The 21775-nt window shown below is 33.1% G+C and overlaps 1 protein-coding gene across 3 annotated transcripts; it reads left to right on the top strand.

Moving 5' to 3' along the window:
- The first annotated feature begins 822 nt into the window (after positions 1 to 822).
- On the top strand, positions 823 to 20308 carry LOC110111307. Of its 3 annotated transcripts, XM_020843114.2 has the most exons (7): positions 823 to 1013; positions 3805 to 3941; positions 7012 to 7087; positions 17443 to 17566; positions 17641 to 17758; positions 19694 to 19793; positions 19899 to 20308. In XM_020843114.2, exons 3-6 carry the CDS (start codon positions 7078 to 7080, stop codon positions 19745 to 19747), a joined length of 306 nt encoding a protein of 101 aa, XP_020698773.1. In that variant the 5' UTR covers positions 823 to 1013; positions 3805 to 3941; positions 7012 to 7077; the 3' UTR covers positions 19748 to 19793; positions 19899 to 20308. The 3 variants fall into 3 exon arrangements, with proteins under 3 accessions (XP_020698773.1, XP_028551485.1, XP_020698772.1); XM_028695652.1 differs by lacking the exon at positions 3805 to 3941 and having other exon boundaries at positions 823 to 1029; XM_020843113.2 differs by lacking the exon at positions 3805 to 3941 and having other exon boundaries at positions 824 to 1013.
- Positions 20309 to 21775: the final 1467 nt, after the last annotated feature.

Below are 21775 nucleotides of genomic sequence, written 5' to 3'. Positions count from 1 at the left end.
TATAATTTTTTTTAACAGTCTAAATAGCAGCATAAATAAAATTATCAATCAAAACATCAATATATATATATATTATTAGATTGCTAGAAATTATAAGGCTAATATGATTAAGTAAATGTGCACATCATACCCATCTTTATTTGAGAGAGAAAAAAAGCTATCCTTAACTGTTTGCTTTGCGGTTGACAAAGCACTCGCAAATTAATATTTGACTCATCAAATCCTCCATTTGACTCTTCTCCTCAGCCTATTCAAAAAATAATATATGAATAGAAAAATAAATAATATTATTTGATAATAATCATACTTATATTATTAAAATTTTAAAAAATAAATAACAATTATTTAATAATAATCATACTATAATAATTGGAATAATAATTAGATGCTCAAATTTTTTTAAAAATGGAAATGGATCCCACTCATAATTGGAGAAGTCGATTAATATTATTTCCTTATATTATAAATTCAATTTGATATTTTATAATAAAAAAATATTTTCCAAAAATAAAAATAGCATTTTACACGATAATAAAATATTCATAAAATTTTTTAATCAAGCTCATATAATAATTTAAATATTTTTAAAATAATGATATAAATATGAATATATAATTATATTATTTAAATTAAAAAAATAAATTAGATGATTATTATGGTAATGTCACACGCAGTAGCAACTAGTACGAAGGACGGTGACGCTTTCGACGTGCGGTCATGAAGAGCCAACCGGTGGGGATTGTTACCAAATTTTCCGTTCCTGACGGCCACTTGTACTTACCGGGACGGTGACGTTAAGACAAAACCCTGGCTAACAAACGAAGGAACTGTAGCCTACAGCAAAAAGAAGCCTCCTCCATTCCAAGCTTTGGCCCCACGGAAACCGCCATTTCTGCTCCTCTTTGGGTAAGGACTGAGAGCTCCTACCTCTCTTCTCCTTCGCCTCCTGATCGGTTTTCAGACGGAAAGTTCGAATCTTGTTGGGCTCTGTTTGCTCGCCCATGGAATTTACCGTAAGATTTTTTTTTTTGTAAGTATCAGTGTAGTTTTTGTGTTTTTTTGGGAGGATATGCGTTTTGTAGCTGATTTTGAGCACTTTTCTTTGGGGAATTTTGTTAATGGGTATGCTGGGTTTTGCTTTTCTTGTTTATTGAAATTTTCCATTGCTCTATTTATGGGGGTATTTGTTTTCTTAATCGTTTCTAAGTATTGAGGTGTGAGTGTGATGGTTTTGTGGAGGTACTATCTGCTGTTGTTTTGGTAAATGTGGTGAGAGAGGTTGAAAGTTCTCCGATGTTTTAACCAGCATGTTAGTGTTTCTTCCTCGGAAGTAGCGCGCATGGGTGTCTGAACTCGATCTAACAGGCTCAAGAACGTCTCCAGGGGACCTATCATCTATGGTTTCCATTCAAAACCATACCGTTGATCGTATTGGGTCTTAAAGCGCTGAACTTAGTAAGAAAAAAATTCATGAAAATTTGCCTGCATTGAATAAAGATTGACTAGCAAATCCATCTTAATTGGTGCAAATGTGTAATAGATTTTGATTTCGGAAGCTTGAACTAGCTACAATCTAGCCTTTTGGTGATTGCAATGCATTTGATTTATGCCCTTGCATCGTAGAAATCGACATCCAAAATTGGTTCTCTTGGTAGGTATATGTGGCTTGGAATAATGGTATTCTTTTCCACTTCCTTGAACCAAGTTATTCAATTGAAAAGTATATTATTGAGCATGTGATGTGCATAAGGCATTTAAGCCCCACCAAGTCCTACATTAGGCAATGGAAACTTTTTTTTTTTGAATTGTTGTCACAAACCTTAGATTGTCCTTTGATTTGGATCAGTTCATACATTTTAAAGAACTTTAAATTGAATTCATGAAATCTAAAATGAAGAAAAGGACCATAAACCTTATATTGCCCATCAACTTTGGATCATTTTATATATTTGAAAGAATTTTAATTTAAATTAAGAAAATATAAAATGAAGAAAATTCACAAACCGTTTACTCTATAATAGTCAATTTCAACTTAAATTTGTGTAAATTCTTCAAATTTCAACAATTTATGCATTTGAAAGAAAATTTTAGCTCGAGCAGAAGCTAACAAGGAAATTCTGAAAATTAGAAACACTAGAAATTTCATGAAATAAATTATATAAATTCACATTTGAGGGTGATTCTACGAAGAATTCTTATGGCGTGGTGTAAAGAAATGTGATGTTTGCACATCTTTATCTATATCTTATTTTTCTACATGTCTTTTTTTTTCTATTCCCTCAATGGGCTATGAATAAAATTGATTTGATTATAAATTTTTTTTTTTAAAAGGGAAGATGGATTGTTCCTATTATGGAAACACCTACAACCCATGAATTCCACCTTCTTAATGTTCTCCTAGCTGACTTGCCACCTAACCATGAATTCCTCCTCCAACTGACCTATTCAGCCCATGAATTCAGCCTCCTTGATATCCACTCAGCTGGCCCACCCGTTCTTTTCCTTCTTTTTGTTGTCACCTAATCCATGGGATCTTTGATGCCTTCTCACAAAGTTGTGGCACTATTATAATTTTTTTTTTAATTTTATATGATTCTTATTAAAAGCTCTCTAAGACTGTATAAATATTACACAAATGTTGGAATGATTAAAATCTACTCAACCAATCCTCACCAAAATTTTTAATGGTATCAGAGTTCTAAGCCTTCATCACTGCATTACCACAATCCAGCAACTTTCATTATTGCATTTTCTTCCTTTTCTCCTAATTTTCTATACTTGTAGTCTTCATAGCCACATATTCTCTTTGTTGTAGTTTCCATCGCCACATTGATGCATTTCTTTACTTTTTTTTTTTGAATTGTGAACAAAAGCACAATTTTCCTCTTCATGAACAACAACAACGAAACCCACATACGAGTAATATCAGGTTCTCTTGGAATTAAAGGAAGCAATATAAATCCAGTGGGATAGCTATATACATCCATTCAACATACCAGATGAATGTAAAGAACTATCTAAAGTGGTCACAATTGGTTTTCCGGTTACTAAAGGGAAGAAGAAGATTTAGCGATTTAAAAATGATAGAAAGACAAAAAAGCTTACTAAGAGCACCCGAAAAAACATCTACAATACTTGAACAACTTGCAGCCATACTCACCAAAGGAGTACTAGGAGCAATCATCCAAAAGTTATCAAGCAAGCTAGGAATGGATTATATCTATTTATTCACATAGGGGGAAAGTGGAAACACCCACAACCCATGACTTCCACCTCATTGATGTCCGCCAAGTTGAAATGCCACCCAACCCATGGATTCCTTCTCAAGCCAACACCTATAGCACATAAACTCTCCCTCCTTAATGTTTGTCTAGCTGGCTTTCTGCTTCGCTTGTTTTCATTGACACGGCATGGATGCGTGGGATCATTGATTCCATCTCACAAATTTGTGGGACTATTTTATTTATTTTATAATTATTATTCCCTGTTTTATCTACTTCCTGTTAAAACCTCTCTAGGATTGTATAAGTACCACACAAATATTGGAAATAATTACTTAACCGATTCTCTTCAATTTTTGTCAGGTATCAAATTTGAAAACTTGTTGTAGACCAAAGAAATTTAGTGGTTTGGGGATTATTAACTTGAAATCTTTTAATCTTGCTCTTTAGTGTAAATGAATTTTGAAGTGTTGTATAGATAGCTGTGATTAATCTTCTGCTCTATGCATAACAATTATATTAAGAAGGACAAGGTAACTCATTTTTGGCTATTCAATTGTCCTTCAAACAAACCTGTTATCAGACTGAAAAGACCATTGAAGTTGAATGTTGGAGGCTGAATTTCGGCTGTCCAAATGACCTTTCTGATCTCCTGAATTGTATGTGAATGCTGGAATCAAAATTGTTCCGTCCAATCACAAATCAACTTGACTGCTAGAGGTTGGTTTGTTCTCTGGATAGAATTATGCCTTATTATTTTACTCCACTTATTATTGAGTTATATTCTTTGCTTGTTGGGTTTAAGACTGATGTGGAAGAGGACAAACTACTTGGAATCTTAAAAATGTTAAATTTACAGGCAAACGTTTCTGTAATTGTGTAAAAAAATCCTTAGCATATGAAGTCATATGGAAATCAATTGTACCTTTAAATATGTCTATGCTGTACTGGATTCTATACAACAAAGAGCTGTCATGCAAAGTTATGATTTTCAATCATGGTATTTATTATACAATCTGCGACTTGTATGTGTTAAACCTACCCAGGAGATGATTTTCACTTGCTCTTTAATTGATGGGCTGCAAGCAAGATTTGGAGAAGAATTATAGGATTTTTAGCATTAAAGCTTAACTTGGAATTATCTACTTCAAATTAAATGAAGACAGAAGCATATCAAGGAAAGTTTTAAAGGCTTCTGATTTTATTCTCCTTAGCTGCTTTTTATGCAATTTGGAATGATAGAAATAACAGAATTTGTAATGTCTCTTCTAGAGATAAAAGCTCTTTGATATGATGTCATCTGTAAGGCATTTTTCTGGATCAAGAAAAAAACACTTGGAGAAGCGGAGAAAAATTTTAGAGGACCTTGATATGGAGGCTGATGTTAAGAAGTTCTACATCAACGCAATTTTTGTTGTTTTATTTTCTGTTTTCAGCTTTTTTTATCTTATTTTCTATATATATATATACACTTGGAGAAGCGGAGAAAAATTTTAGAGGACCTTGATATGGAGGCTGATGTTAAGAAGTTCTACATCAACGCAATTTTTGTTGTTTTATTTTCTGTTTTCAGCTTTTTTTATCTTATTTTCTATATATATATATATATATTGGGTTGGGATGGGGGAGGGAGTATATTAATCTTTTCTTTTTCTAAGAAGGGTATTACTACCCATCATTTATGCTTAAAATAAAAAAGCTAAAGGTACGGAACATAAGTCTACTAAAGATTCATTTGTGAGCTCAGATGAGAGAACCCGTGGAATCAGCACAGGAAACCAGGCGAATAAGCTCACGGTCAACAAAAGCATGCCGATTCAGAAAAGAAAACAGCACCCGAAGAGGCACACCACACCCGAAGCAGCAGCAGCCCGTGAGAGGCTTTTCCAGAGGAGAAAAAAAAGCTGCAGCAACTCAACTTCAAGAGGAATGTGAAAGATCAAGTTCCACACATCAAATCTTGTTCCCAATTCATATTTTTATAGCAAGCCATTAGCTCATAATGAGCTACTTCTCCACTAGATATTAATGAGCTTGGCACAACTAAAGTTTAACTTCTTAAGCTCAAACCGAAACAGCCATAGTTCTCATGAAACCAGCAACCTTCAAAGGACAAATGGAAGATGAAAGGACAGATAACATAAAAGGAGAGGGGGAAGATGAAAAGACACAAGGCAAGAAAATACAAGAAAATTTCAACTTGTGTTGACCCCCCCCTTGCATACATCAACATGTCATAAATCGGATCAGTGAAAGACAAAAATGCAATCTACACTTCGCTTAACATGTCATAATGGATATTCTCTATTTGAACTACTATTCTTCAACATAGAAATTATAATTTCATTTATATCTTGATTATTCATTGTTTTTATTTAGATAAGATTGTAACAAACCAATCATACATAGGAATACATCAAAAGCAAACAAAACATATATTGATTATTCATTGTTTTTATCTAGTTGTAACAAACCAATCATACATAGGAATACATTAAAAGCAAACAAAACATATCTGGTAATCATGTATCAAAATAAATCAAACAAAAAATAAAAAATAATGAACTAATAAAAAAAGTATGGCAAGGATTGGGAATATAAAATGAACGGAACTCAGAACAATATGCATCGTTAAAGGAACTAAATACATATAGTGTTCTACAGTCATTTTAAGAAATCTTCTAGCTAACCGACATAGCTCAAGCAACAGATCGACGTGGATCTCATCCAATAGATGTCACAGTAGTAAGTTTCAAAAAACAACAATTAATATTTCAATTAATCTAGACAGCTTGAACAATGAAAAGAAGAAACGGCGAAATCAACTTACAGGTCTTGGCTCTCTTGCATACAGAAGGTGCTCTGTTTGGCGTTGATTGTGAGCTTTGCCTCGGCTGACCCCAGAAATTATGAAGGAACGAAGGAATGGGGAAGACGAGCTCGGCTTGGCCTCGGTTCGAGCATTTTGGCATCGGCTGCAAGCTCGCCCGGTCTGCCCTAGAAGATTTCTTTCGTGGATCGGAAAATTAGGGCTTCTCGTTCGTGGCTAAAAGCTAAATAGAACGATCCGTTTGGCGTCGATAATTTTATCATTTAATAACCAGACACGCGTGTCTGTTTTCATTTTTATTTTTTTAATTGTGACACTCCAATGTCGTGTTGGACATGTGTTTATGCCGTGTCAGACGCGTGTCTATGTCCGACACTTGTCCGATACTGCATTCCCTTTTTAAGCGGAGTGTTAGTGCATCATAGCACAGCAGATATTCTTTGGACATTTCTGCTGCTTCTAGCAGACCTTGAGTTTAAAACTAACAACTATGCCATGTAAAACATAGTGGAAGCAGTTTGTGTCTGTTAATCCCAATGCAAGCAACTCCAACCAGATTTAGTTTGATTTCAGCCACTGTTTGGTGAAGACAGTAGCTTTAAGTAATTCATGTATTCACTAACAAAATAGCTAATTTTACTTTTTTAGATTTTTTTATTCTTTTCCATATATTTTGAGATATTTTCAGTCATTTTCAGGCTTTGAATGCTATCCTTGTTTGCTTGAGAGGATGCTGGCTCTGCTGGTGCATCCTCTTCAATTTGTGCTATTTGACTTTTTGCTAGTAGTGTTTTTTCTTGCAAATCTTTCTTTTAGTCTTGCTTGCCTGAATTGTTTGCTATAAAAGTTATAAATGATCTCTGTGTGTTTTATCAAACTGTTCTCTTTTCTTGCCCTGCTTAACTATATTTATCGTATATAAGCTTTATCATACATTGAAAAAGTGCTTCTAAATACCAGATTTATGGAGGCCTATGGAGTAGTTGAATTTATGGGGATGAGCTTGTGAAACAGCTGCTATTATCGATGAATCAAGGTAATTTGTTCACATTTTAGCTTTATACTTCAGTAAACATACATAGATTATGAAGATTTCCTCGTATTAGTTGAATTTTTTTTACTGTATACATAGACAACTTAGAATGTGATCCATCATTAGGGGAATGTCTTATTCTTTCCATCATCACTTACCTTGTTGCATGTATATGATGATCCATGTCGCTGGTAGTGGCTGGAAAGCTCACTTCACCTTGGAAGAAGATCCGACTCTGAACGCAATTAGCTCAATAAAAAAAAAAAAAATCTGTGCTCCACTCTGACAATGGATTCCTTTTATCCAAAACCTCTTGACCATCAAATTAGTAATTAAGCTGGTAAGTACCAGTGTACCATATCCATGCGAACCAATGAGAGGGAGGTTGTAAGAATTTGCATGTTGCCCTATTAAGGGTCATATTTGAGATAATTTTGGATCTTTGAAATTTGGGATTTTCAAAGCCAACATATTGAATGGATTAGAATGAACCTTATTGATATACTTGATATGCGCAAAGTTATGAATTACATGAGAGAGTCGACCAATGATACAAACCTAGGTATTAGGAATGTAAGAATGCACTTTGTTGGCATTTTCAATTGGCACACTAAGTTGTGACTTATGTAAGAGATGCTAGTTTTGTTTATGGTTTTTTGTTTTCATGTTATATCTACATGTGATGCTAGTTTTGTTTCTCCTAATTTAATTCAATTGCTTTTTTTGGCATTGCTAAAGAGAGAAGTTTTAGGTACTTCCACTGCAACAATTTTAATCTAACTTGTCTCTCATTTGCTTTACAAGTCAATATGGAAAGCCATTTATGAAGTTAAGCTGCTCAAAAGAATCCTAAATTGGCTTCAGAAAGTTGGGCTAGTCAAGGAGACCAACATGGAACATCAACCCTAAACCCTAGAAGTGACTCAATCCAAATCAAGTTATTGTTATGGTATCATGCTCTTTAATTAATTCTGCCCTCCTTCACGTATTTTCCTCATCATGTCACTGGTGGACCATAGCTTTGACTCCCCTTCAGAATTGTGTTGTTTCATTATAGTTGAACCTTTTTAAAAGAAAATCATAGGCTTTAAACGGTGTGTTATTCCTTCTCCTTATAACTTCTTTTTTAGAAGAACAATAGAGCTTCTAAATAGGGATTGTGGACTTTGGCATAATCTTAAGAGTATGATTGTGATTTTGTTTCATGGCCTCAAGGGATTTATGGCTTTTTTCTCGTCAAAAAGGCTTTCAAAATAACTTTTGTGTGATTTAAAATTAAGAAAATAGTAAGATTTTCATATTTTATGAAACACAAAAAATAGGGAATTAAAAAATAGGCTCAAATTTAGCAAAATATGAGGAAAAAAAAACAAATAAAGAAATATAATCTAATTTTATATCATTTTTGTGGTTTTAAGACCGTAGAAGTGCATACTCAATTTTCCTCATTTAGACATTCCAAACTCAAAAACTTTAAAGAATTTTAGAGCTTTGACCATCACCTGGAGTTCTAATTATCCATTTTGGTGTTTTCAAGTACTCCTTACATCATCATTTTCAAATTGTATAGTCCCCCATCTTTTTTGGAGAGGGACTATTCTTCCCCATTTTTCATTTTTGTTTTCATGTCATATAGTTCAGCCTTCCCCCTCCCATAAGAGGATTATTTTCGCCCCTTTGTTACCAAGTAGAGCTTGTTTATTCTTTGGAAGCATTATTTTGACTACCTCTAGTCACTATCATTTCTAGGTCATCCCTCCCCTCTCTCTATTTAGTAGAATTAGTTCACATCGCCTTTTATCACCGTACACAAAAACACATTCAGATTTCAAGGCTGCTGCAACTAGTAGAAATTCTTTGGCTGGGCAATACCCGCCATTTTTCTTTTTTGAATTTTTTATGCAAAACATCATATGTACTCTATTCTTTTCATTTCTCTGATTGTGTGGATCATCATTTAACGCACATTAAAACTTTATCTACTGACGTAACCTCTATTTGCATATGCCTAAATATTAAATTCATTAAAATTGAAATAAAATTCTAAAAATATTAGAATTATCAATGTGGGTCTCTAAAAGGACTCTGCGAGCGGGTGTTTAGAATGCAAATGGTATGATCACACTATCACGTAGGATAAAACGATCGTAGACCTTTACACTCTATACAAGCAGACCAACGGAAGAATAGAAGAAATTATGCATACGATTATTCATGGAGAATAACGATTTTTGCCTACACATCTTGATGAATAATACTATATATAACTTGATAGTCACGAGATTTTCCCCATTCAATGCATTAGCTCAAATGAGGTTTATTTGATGTGGGTATTGGTTTTCCATGGGCACAAGCCCCCGTGGTTAATTATATCTTTGGCATTGACTTATGAATACTCTCGATTAAGGATGGTATTTTATTCTCTTCTTGGTTTGGAGCATAGTGAGGGTTCATAGATTCTTTTCCATCCATAGGGAAATAAACACTTTTCTTCATCTTTAGTGAGGATTATATTTTTTTTAATATATAAAGATTTGATTAAAAATTTGAGTTTAAAAATAGCTAAAGATTGACTTACTCATTCAGAAGAAAAATTAGAAAAGATATACTGAGGACTGTACAATCTTGGCTTATATTTGCCTTGAGTGAGTTGCAATTTGACATCCTAAACACATTTAATCGTCTTATGAATGCAAGATAAGATGACTCTAATCTTAGGCAGTCGAGGATATTTAATCCAGAGAGTTTATTCAAGATTGTATGATATACAAATGGGTCTAGCTAGTGTCATGTATTATGATGCATGAAGCAAATGTATAAAAAAATCTCTTATTCATTTATTTGGAGACATAAATATAACTCTGAGTCTGCAAGAAAGTAAGGTGGCCAAGCTCCATCACAATATGCTTGGATTTCTACTCCTATGAATTTAAGTTCAAATACATTAGTGTACTTTCTTCTAGCTCCAACTCTTCTATAGGGTTCCAAAAGAGAACACCCTTCAAAGGAGAGGGAGTTTGAAGGGTGTTCTCTTTTGGTGCTCTATATATTTATGTAAACAAACATCTTTGAGCATTTTACAACTTTCTGAAATTGAAATATACAAATGTATAATGAGCACTTTATAATTTGCATCCATTGCTAGATACATTCTACCTTGAATCTTTATTTTTACAAACATCATAGATATATTGTATTTTGCTCTTCTTTTTGAAACAAAATAAAAGACAACATAAATGCATATGCATGCATGGTGTATGTATATGTAATTTAATAAACTAAAGTGCACCAATAAAAATGTAATTATGCATGCCATGACATCCAGAAGACCGAAAGTAAACAATCACACCAATGATATCTTCCAGGCAAAGGTACCCGTATTATACCAAAACATACTTCCCGCAACGAGCGCAACCCTCGTGTTTAGTTGAAACAATTGCACTTCCCATCAGCGTATTCAACAACTTACTTACTACTTGGTAAGCCGCAAAGGAATTCTTTTTTCTATGAAGTGTTTTTCTATTCTATAGCTTAAGCACTACCCGCTGTAAGGTCCGACACTTAGAGTCGCAGAAAGGAGTTGGTAAACCAACAGCTCATCAACGCTCATGTACTACCAGGTTAGCTTTCTATACCTGTGCTTTTTCTCCGAGCTATCACTCAACAATTTTGACTGGTGTCTAAACCGGATAAAAAAAAACCACCCCGCGTGTCCTTCCATTAGGTGGTGGATGCCCTAGCCTAGAATTAGAGTAAGTGGCTCTAGAAAATAATCTTAAGTGTGTGAGAAAAGGTTGTATCTTTGATATGTCCAAAGGGGCTTGATGTTTAAGTTGTTTAAGATTGAGATTATTTTTTTGTTGTAGGTTTAGAGATATTTTAATTTAAATTTAAGTTTTAATATTTTAATATTTTATTAATTAAATTTTAGAGGATTTTATTTTTTTGAATTATTTAATTTTAGGTTTTAAAGAACAACCATGTCAATTAGTGGTTTCAAAGTGCAAAAGCCAATGAACAAGTTCTAAAGCTCATAATTTGTAATGCTAACATTCCCCCATAAATGATAGGATTGGTTGCATGGAAGCTTTGCTTTTTAATTAAGTGTTTTATTCCTTAAGAGCTTTCAATCCAATATAAGTTTTTTTCTTCCTAAAAGAGTCTAGCACAAGGGTATAAAGTTCTAATTTCTAAGTATTTTATAATTTATTTATCGGTGATTATTTAGGTTGAATAGTGTGTCTTTGTTAAACCGTGGTTGAGAGGTTTATTTCACCCTACTTAAGACTAACTTAATAGCATTGTAATCCCAGGTTACCAAACAATCTCATTGGTTAATTATATCTGATTTTTCATTAAATTTTAAATTTATTTGAATTTATTAAGAATTTATTCAAGAGCTTTAAAATCCAATGCAATTGTGCTTTCCTAAAGGAGGTGAATGCATTACTTAAAAGCTTTTAATTTATTTAAAATTTATTAAGGACCTTTCAAATCCAATGCATGTGTATCTTCCAAATAAAAGTTAAATACAATGCATAAGGGTCTTCTCGTTATTTAAAATTGATTAAGTATCATTTGAATCGAATGTTAATATTCCCTCCAAAAGAATCAAATATAAAGCATGAAAGGTCCTTTCATTAATAGTTTAATATTTAATCTATGAATTCGATTAATTAAATCTAGTTTCATTGTATTAATTATGAAACCTTATTTTATTTGAGATGATCAAAATTGGATTATTATTCACTGATTTTTATTTACCTTATTTAAAATTTTAATGATTTATTTGAGTTTTAAACTAATTTTTAATTAATGTTATTTAATCATTTATGTTTAATTAATTTAATTTTATAATTCATTAATTTTTATTTTGTCTATTTTATTTAATGTATTTAGATTATATTGTTAATTTATTTCATTTATATTCGTTAATAATTTTGATTTATTAGAGTGGAATAAATTTAGTTTATTTATGTTTAATTATCTTACTTTATTTTTATTTATTAGCATATTTATTTCATCATACGCATTATGATTTATGAGAATCAAAGAAAAAAAATTCTAAATGTGAGGAAATAAATCATTGCTAGGCATCTATAGGTTTGGCGCTATTCACATGCAAGGTTTAAAAAACCTAGGAGTGCTACATTTATAGAATTTACCTCAGCGGAGCAAGTCAATGGTGCAACCGGCCTTAGCACCTCCATTTAAAAGAAATGGATGCGACTGAATATTCTATAGCTTTGCTATCTAAATCATCTCCAATGTACCTTGCAAATAATATGAAGAGACAAGTAGGTGTCAGAATTTCATATATATTAATATCTAAATTCATATGCATGTGAAATTCAAGATAGCATTTGAGAACGATTATATACATAAACATGGCATGAGAAACTAAAAGACATGTAACCATCTTAATTTTAATAAAAATTCATTAAACATAATAATATTTGCTAACAAATTTATGGTAAAGACCCTATGTATATTCAACACATGACTATTAAAATACAAAAGAGTATTTGTTAGAATTTGGGCAATTAACTTCTTTACAAGTAATGATTTTATCCATTTATACTAACGATTGGTGTTCATTCCCATTGCAAACAAGCAAACTTAATTAATACATAAACATGCAATAGCTATCCTATGTCATTAGAATTACATTCTCTAAAATATAATTATAGAAAGAAATTAGTTAGTGATTGCATGCCAAAAATACTTTTTTTTTAGATTTTGACTAAACATTAATTACATGTAAAAGAGTAATGTATAATTATCTATATGGTGGTTAGTAAAGTAATTTGAATCTACAAGTCTATTCTATGCATGCTATCTGAGAAGTCTAGCATCAAGTATACCTATTTGGGAAGTGGGAACTCAGAAAATGAATATATGAGCGTATATTAATGAAGAGAATCAATTAGCTTGTAAGGAAATCAAGCTTTGACATTATTTCAACAATACTTCTTTACTTTATGAAATTAAGCTTGACTAATGCATTGTCATCGAAGTGTTCATGTTGATAGAGCATTAACAAGATTTTACAGTTAAATACATTTATTGAAATAAACTAGAGAAGAATTATGCCTTACAATGAAGAATCTCTCTATTTGTGATTGTAAACTTGCCTCCATTGCCTTTCAAACATCTTTTACAAAACATTAATAGTTTAATACAAACACTTCGTCTGCCTCTATCTATTTCTTAAGAAAAGAAAATACAGAAAATAGGTATTGACTTGCTTTTAGCAAATTTTCAATATAAAATGGATGAGAATTAATTACTACTTTCATTCCCATAAGCAAATTTAATTCAAACATTTTTACTAGAAAATTCAATTTAAGCCATTCCCTCGAGAATTTTGATCCAGACAAAATGATTGTTTCAGGAAAGCTCACATTCGTAGTTACGGAAGGGGAAATCATAATAAAATTAAGCGTCGCACAAATTTTTTTACACTCTGTTATCTATATTTATTTAATGCACATTTGATTATTAAGCTAAACATACAAGTGAAATTGCCATTAGATATTGAAGCCTTGTTGAATCAGATAGCTCCAGGAGAACATGAACATAGCTTGAGGGTCATAAGTCACAATTTCAAATAACTAATAAACAACTATTCTTTTAGCAACAGCATCCCCTATGCAATATTATGTTCTCATTTGCAAGTTTAATACATTTCAATAAACAACTGTTTAAATAGCATTTAACTTTTATTTTGATGACATCTGAACATCCACAAGGTCATGCTACCTAACAAACAAAACAAGTGGAAACTAGTAAAATCATAATCATCATTTATCAAGCTAAATAACATCATTTTGTTAAGTACAATGATGATGATCAAGCACACTATATTCTAAAAATGAAAACGTTGTATATATAAAATATTCATCAACCACCAAACTTAAACCCACCTTAATCCAAAATCAAACAATTCATGAATAGCATCATAGAATAACGAAACAGGGAACTAAAAAAAGAAACCAAGCAACTTATGAACAATTGTTTACACAGCAAATGTTGAAACATCTAACATCAGTGAAATAGAAGCGAATAAGAATTTTTATACTTTATCAGTGTAGATATCTTAGCCCTTAAATGAATAACATAAAGTGAAATATATAAGAGAGTTTACTATATATATAAAAAAAAAACACAATTACAGGTAATTATTTTTAGTCATATACTTATAACAGTTCATGAAGGCCGGCGAATTGACCAAGGGTCAGAAGCAAGAGGTTGATCAGCCACTAGGGGGGGCTGTTTTGTGGGCTATTAGACGGAGGAATGGTCTGAGAGAACCGGTAGCAAAAGGGCATGCGACGACTGTAGGAGAACCAGCGGCTCGGTGAGGTCAAGTCGGAGATGCTGATCGGGCGAGGTCGGAGGTTAGAGTCGTGAGAGCCGGCCTGAAGGTCGGGTCTAGCATTGGCGGCAGATTGGTGGTCGTGGTCAGATAGGAGAGGTGGCCAGACGGAGCGAATGGCTGGAGTCGGCTGGAGGGTGGTCTAAGGCAAGTCAGACAGCTGCTCATGCGTGAAGGCGAGGATGAGGGATTGGGTCTTCCTTGTGTGATAATCCTTGCGGGATGGCTCTTCGGTTTGGTTGGTGTGAGGTGGTGGGGTCGATGACCGGAGCTAGAAACCTGCGATACTACGTCCCGGGCTCGACAAGATAGGGTATGAGGCATGCTATGGTCGGATCAGCGTTGACTTGAGCAGGAGTTGTGATTGGCAGGAGTTGCAGGTAGAGATCCTAGCCAGTCGGAGCTTGAAAGGTGGTCGACGGGCTGACCGGCGAGCTAGCCAGCGGCTGGAGGCCCTTGCATGAAATCTAGGAGGAAGAGGAAGCGTGATCTGTACGTGAATCCTCTGTATGGGTGAACCGGCCTCTCCCTTGCTTCACCTTGGGCCGAATGGAGAGATGGAGAGATTCTCCTATTTCGAGAGTTGGAGGTGTGTATCTCAGAGAAAGCATCGTGGAATGGTGCCCTTATCCGAATAGAGGTGTGGAGAGATGCTTCTAGAAAACCGAGAGCTGTACTTTAGGCTTGCCCTTTTTTTTGTCAGAAATGACATAGGTATTTTGTCTTTTTCTCCCTGTAAATAGGAGGCTCGCGGTTGCTTTTGTCCCAAGTGAGTGAACCACTCTCTTTTTTTGAATTGACCTATTCAGTGGAAGATCAGAAAATGATTATACATGATCAAAGGAAATAAACTTCAAAGGCGACGACGAATTAAGATAAGATGCACAATTTGATCCTTCATCAGACACAACAGTGCAATATACAGAGAGGTGATCGATGCCAAAAAAAGGAGATCAACAATCAATAAATAATTTAAAATAATTTTGTTGCATGTCTTACAATGCATCATATTTGATTTTGAAGTCATAGATTCTTACAACTTTGGGTCTAGATCAAAATCTCTTCAGGGCAGTTTTTGGTTGGAATAGCCCCTTTGTCAGTTTTGATGGCTGTTGCAAAGTCTAAACTCTGCAATTTTTTGGCAAGTCTTGAAACCTTACATTATGAAACTAACACTAGCTTTTTATTTACCATAAAAGGTCTTCTTCTGTAGAGAGACAGAAGACTAGAATTAGTGATTTGCATGAGAAAGAAAAAAGAGCAAGGATAAGAGACAGAAGGTGTTCCATAGTCTAACCATATTTTGTATTATGTTAGATTCTTCCATTATTTGTCGGTGGCAGCAGCTTTATGCATGAAGATTCACGCAGTCTTTGAAAAAATAAAATAACTAAATGCTATTTTTGTTTAATCAAGCATCTCGCTGGAATAAAATGATCATGCTGCCTATACTTTTCTTAGACAGCGATGATTAGATATTTTTTTGGGCTTAAATAAAGGTGTTATCAGTATTTACCTCATGTGATGCCGGAAAGGTTGATCATCACTAGTGTTTTTAGCCTATATTTTCTAAAAAAAATATTTTCCCTTTTATTTGGATGAATATTCCACATTGAATGGTAAAAATTTCAGCACCTCCAGAGTTACAAATTGATCTTGTAACAATAAGTGGCCTCAAAATTGGAGAAACCTGCAAAAGTAGTTATATGTTCATAATTCATATTGTTGCAGGCTATGCAGGTCATCAGCAATGGGATTTAGTTATTTGGTTTTGGGACACCACCAGATCGCACTCTTAAAGAATGCTCAGCAGTGAAGGAAATTGCTTTAGGTGGTTTTATCTTTGATGATTTGTTTTCTATGTAAAGATAACAGATGTTTCTTTGTTGACTACATTGCTAAGTGAAAGGTTTATAGCTAGGCCAGACCTCAGTTAACAGTTCACATGAAATTTGATACAGAGCAGTGCTGCATTTGCAGCAAAATTTGATCCCAGTGGCCATCACTTTGAATATAGATGCAGATGAGAATCTGCTTACAAGTTTTTCTTATTAATCATCCCTCAAATTACTTTCCAATTCCATTTCACAATAAAGGTAGCTTTTATAAAGTTCAATTCTATTTGAATAGTTATTAATAGAAATACCTGGCAAAATGCAAATTTTTGGCTTGATTGTGATTATTGTTTATATGCAAACCAAAGATTTGGATATCTTATTTATACAATGACATGCTATTAATTATATTAAATTTCACTCCAACTTGCTAAAACTTTATTCTGGAGATGTTAGTAATTGATTACTAGTGCATGCATACTTCTACCTAGCAGACTGATAGACCGGCCGATTTGATTGGGAGGGAATTAGGAAATTTCTTAACTAAGAGGGAACTATTTAGGATGGTTCTTAATCAAAGGAGAATTATTTATGAGTGTTTTAATTACAATTGGAAAGGAATTATTTAGGGCAAGAGATCTAATTTGAATTTAAAATTTAAGAGATAATTATTTAAGGAAGAGGAGGAATTAAGAGGGATTAATTAGGAAAGTTTAATTATAATTGCGAGGGAATTAATTGGGGAAATAAATCTAATTTGAATTCAAATTTGAGAGAGAATTATTTAGGAAGAGGGAGCTGATTTGGGAGGGAATTATGAGAGCCTATTTAAGGCTAACAATAGGATGATTTCAGGATTATGTTGGAGTTTGCTGAAATTAGAATTTCTTAGGTTATTTGGGCTCTAGCCGGAAGCTAGGGATTTGGGAGAGCCGGATCTTCCTCTCGAATTGAAGATCCAACTGTATATTGTTATTTTCTTTCATATATTTTGTAATAAAAATAGTTTTGTTGTACTTTTCTTTCTAATTTCTTATTGTTGTTCGTTGATTTCGAGGAAAAGTGCATCCACTTCCTATCACAGACATTATAGTTTTATAGCTCCCCAATTGAGAATTTCATCTGATTCTCATAAATTGTTTCAGGTGAGTATTGTGACTGTAAAGATTGTAGGGGTAAATATACTCTGATACATGATGAAGAAGACCCAAGAGTGCTGAAATTTCACAAACCTCTACCATGTTATGGCTGTGGAATAGGATGGTGTTCGTGAGTGGACAATTACATTGTATCTAACCTCAATTTTCTTCTTCCTCAGTTTATAATACCAGGTCATGATGCAGATTACTGTTGGGATGCTTGTGCCCGTTGCTATGGTACATTGCAACAGTTCTCTACTTCTGCAAATACTATAACAGAGATCCAAGGGAGCGAGATGGTCTTGTTGCTTGTGCCTTCGCTGTAAGTTGTTATTCCTTTAATTTTCCAGCTCTGGGCTTTGACATGATGCCTATATATTCCAGTGTTTTCTTTTAGATATCTATTAGGGCATCTCCAACCGAAAAACCCATTATCCACTCCAAAATGCAGTCATTTTTCTCCAATCAAACATCATTTCTTCTTCTTTCGCGCGCTTCTTGCGAAGGTAACCATCTTTGGCGCACTTTTCTCCTCTTTCGCGTGCTTCTTCGGCAAATCCCACGGCAAATTCCGCAACGAGTTTTTTGCCGTAGGTGAACAATCCAACGCCAATATTGGCATCGCATTGTTCACCTATTGGAATTTGGCGTGCGATTTGGAGTTTGAACGGAGCAAATGGCGGACGGCATACGATGGTATGATGGTATGTAGTTTGGTTGGAGATGGTCTTACCCTTTTCTTTTGCTCTGTCCTTGGGTCTAGAGATTATTTAGGGACAAAAAAATCATATAAAGAATTTTCATTACTGCATGTCTATGTACAAATATACCATGGGCAGAGACTAGTTTCAACCGTGAATACTCTTTATGTGTATGTACAAATCCTTGTTTGAGGAAAGAGATTTGTCTTAGACTTAAATTTTTTTTGTTTTTTAGAAATAAGTTTAATTAATATATTTTTAAATATTTTAATTCTAAAAAAAAACAAAGTTTATTTCAAACATACTCAAATACTTTAAAGATTTTTTAGTGTTCTTAAAAATAATTATCACCTTCAGCTGCTCTCTCCAATGGCTACTTTGACCACTGTCTACACCGTAGCTGTGGGACATTGTTGCTAACCTACTGACAATGGCCACCACCAATGAATGATTCAACTTATTTGATATTTAATAAAAACAAAAATAACATGTTTCTAAGATACTAAATATGTTTTGTTTCATGTCAAAACTAAAAAAAAAACAAGTTAAATATAATCCCAGAAGGTCACTAAATAAGTGTTTTTTTTTAAGTTTTATTAATGCTTTGTTTGGGACGGCTTTCTTATTACTTTTTAAAACAGTTTTTTAGTATAAAGTTTTAAATTTTTTTATTAGAAAGATGCTTTAAGAAGCAGTAAAAAAGTTGTCCCAAAGGAAGCCTAAGTATCTTGTAAGAAATTGATGGCTGCTAATGGGTGTCAATTTCGGGTCACGGGTCGGGTTTGGGTCGAACTCAGAACTGACCTGGGTTCAAACAGGTCGACCCTAACCTGACCTGGGTAGATAAATGGATCCCGCAATTTCAACTTAAACGAGTTTGCGGGTTGTCAACCCGAAGGTCCCGAACCAGACTTGTTTTTCAAACGAGTCGAATCCGGGAACCCGAACCCGACCTGTTTTGAAATCGGGTCGGGTCCAACCCGAATTTTCTGAGTTGGGTTTTTGTGTCATGTCAAATATTGACACCTCTAGTGGCAGGTGACAATGATGACAAGTTGTCTGCAACAATGAACAATGGCTAGGATGGTTTTCATTTAAAATAAAATGAAAACAATATATAAAAAATGTTTTGAGTATTACATTACAAAAAATAATTTGATCTATTTTCAAAAATAAAAGACAAAAACAGCAAAAAAATGTAAATCAAACAAACCATTTTTTAATTTTAAAAACCCATTGATTTTCTCTTTAGGTCATACAGCAAATATGTGCAATTCAAGTGAGTTGAGAACTTTCCTCCTCTTTTTATTTGTGCCTTGAACTTGGGTGAAAGAATCAGCTATTAATGGCAAATCATTAGGGCCTTTTTGGTTTGATTCAAATACAATGTAAAAATTTTACATGCAAAATACTTAATCAAAAGATTGTGAAGCAAATTTACTTTACATAATTATTATTTTTCATTAATAAACTGCAGTGTTTACTTTGTAAGAGTTTAATTTACATTGTCTTTTATTTGTAACTAACCAAATCACTCAAAACTTTTTCTTATGCAGGCACTGATCTGCACTGTTGCAATCTCCATCACAATAGCTGTAATATTTCTCTAGCTCGGTTGAAATCTCTGAAGAAATTCATAGTTCAGCACAAAAAATGGTAAGAGGTTACTGTTCTAGTTTTTTTTTTCTGCTTCTTCATGGTTGAAAGTTATGCTGCTCAACTTCTCCTCTAATTTCTTCTATATAACTGTGAAAATTTTAGGTTGGGTAGAGGGATCGCATTCATTATTTTTTCTGCACAGCTTTTTTAGAGGCTGTAGCAAATCACTGTAATGTAACAATCATATTATAATGATTTCAATCAATGCATGAAGCTCCCATCAACATGGAGTCTGAGAAGTTGTACACAGCTTCATCTCTGTATTTGGAGAGTCGCCGCTTTCTTGATTCCTCGAGTTTACAATGGAAGCAATTTAACCACTTTCTTAAGCCCGTCCTACCGATCGAGAGGTGGCGCCGGCGACGTAAAATAGTTTTAATTGAACAGTGAAAATGGCCTGTGATTTATCTGAACTTGATCGTTACATGATGAACTTTTACTCTTTGTAATGATCATGGCGCATGCAATTGCTTATGTCTTCAAATAGAATAGCTTTCCCACATTCTTTTTTATGCCAATTTTGCATAAAAGTAAACAAGGTTCTGGTTCTTAATCCATCCAGAACTGATCAGTTTGATTTGATTTTCAAAATTTTGTTCAGGAGGCAAATCTGAAACTAAAGCATTAATATTAATTTTTCTACTAGGCTCGAAAGGACTGTAAACCCTTACATTATTTTTTTTTTAATGTCTAGTTTTAAGAATAGCATTTGTGAATATATATATATTTTTTATTTTTAACTCTAGCATTTGTGAATATGTTTATTATTTATATCATATAAATCAGGCAAATGATTTAGTAGTATAAGAATATGCATGGAGTGTAAATTGATAAGATTTTTTTTAAGGGTGAAAGGTTAGAAAAAAATTAAGAAGCTCTTTGGTTGGTTGAAGTAATGAATGTAGTATAAAGTCGGTGGTGGTGGGTGGAAGAGGATAGCAGCCATTGGTGGTGCTGGCTGGCCACTGGCAAGTGGTGGTCATTGGTTGCAGGCGTTGGGTGGTGGCGATCAAGCAATAATTTTTAATAGTGTAAACTATTCTTGTTCAAAATTGGATGAGTTTGATTTACTTTAAAAATGAATTAAAATAATTTGAACTATATTTACTTTATTTTACTCCACTTCATATTTCAATAAAACACCAATTTTTAAAAAACTTTGCATTTGGATTGTTTTACACGGCATTGTATTCGAATCAAATAGCTCATTTGTTTGATTTGCTAAAAAAAAAAATTAAAAAAAAAAGTGTAAAAATAATACTTTTGACTTATTCAGATGACTAAATTTCAATATGAGAAGAATTATAATATTCACAACTGTTAAAAAACATGCTTAACATTTTTCTAAAAATTATACCTGCATTTTTTTATTTTACCTTTACAAATTCAATGAAATAATTTTTTTTAATATTTTGTACTTCATTTTGATCATTTTAATAGAAATAAGAGCTCATAGAAATGATCAACATAAAGCAATTTGTCTATAATTAATTTTTGCTAAAATTTTAAATTTAATTCCATCATATATTAATTATCTATTTTAGTTAAATTTCTATTTTTTTATTAAGCGGATGAGCTCGAAATTTATTAAACCTAAAAAGGATGCCAAAAGCAATTAGACATGCTAATTTTTATTAGATTTAAATAAAAATTTAACTCTTAATGAAAAGACAATGGAAAAAAATGATTCATATAGCCAATCCCACAATGGGATAAAAGCTTGATTTTATTGTTTAATTAAAAAAAAAATCTATATTTCATATTGTTAAATACTATGTATGCTCCAAGGATCTAATACTAATATATAATCTCATAATTGCAGCATAATTCTTACATTGTAATAGTATGGATAAATTAAATTTTTTTAAAAAAAAATTGCTTCAAAAAGTAATAAAAAAACTATCCCAACCAAAATCTAAATCATAAAAGATGAGAACATTCTAGAACAACCAAATATATAATCCACAGGAGAGATCATA

Source organism: Dendrobium catenatum, unplaced genomic scaffold, assembly GCF_001605985.2.
Source record: "Dendrobium catenatum unplaced genomic scaffold, ASM160598v2 fragScaff_scaffold_665, whole genome shotgun sequence".
Taxonomy (NCBI): Eukaryota; Viridiplantae; Streptophyta; class Magnoliopsida; order Asparagales; family Orchidaceae; genus Dendrobium; species Dendrobium catenatum.
This window is presented reverse-complemented; position numbering and strand designations above follow the sequence as displayed.

What these genes read in the sequence shown, in the direction of transcription:
- LOC110111307 (XM_020843114.2), top strand. An exon ending in TGTGGAATAGGATGGTGTTC is followed by an intron (nt 17,567 to 17,640) that starts GTGAGTGGACAA and finishes GTCATGATGCAG; the next exon opens with ATTACTGTTGGGATGCTTGT. An exon ending in TTGTTGCTTGTGCCTTCGCT is followed by an intron (nt 17,759 to 19,693) that starts GTAAGTTGTTAT and finishes TTTCTTATGCAG; the next exon opens with GCACTGATCTGCACTGTTGC.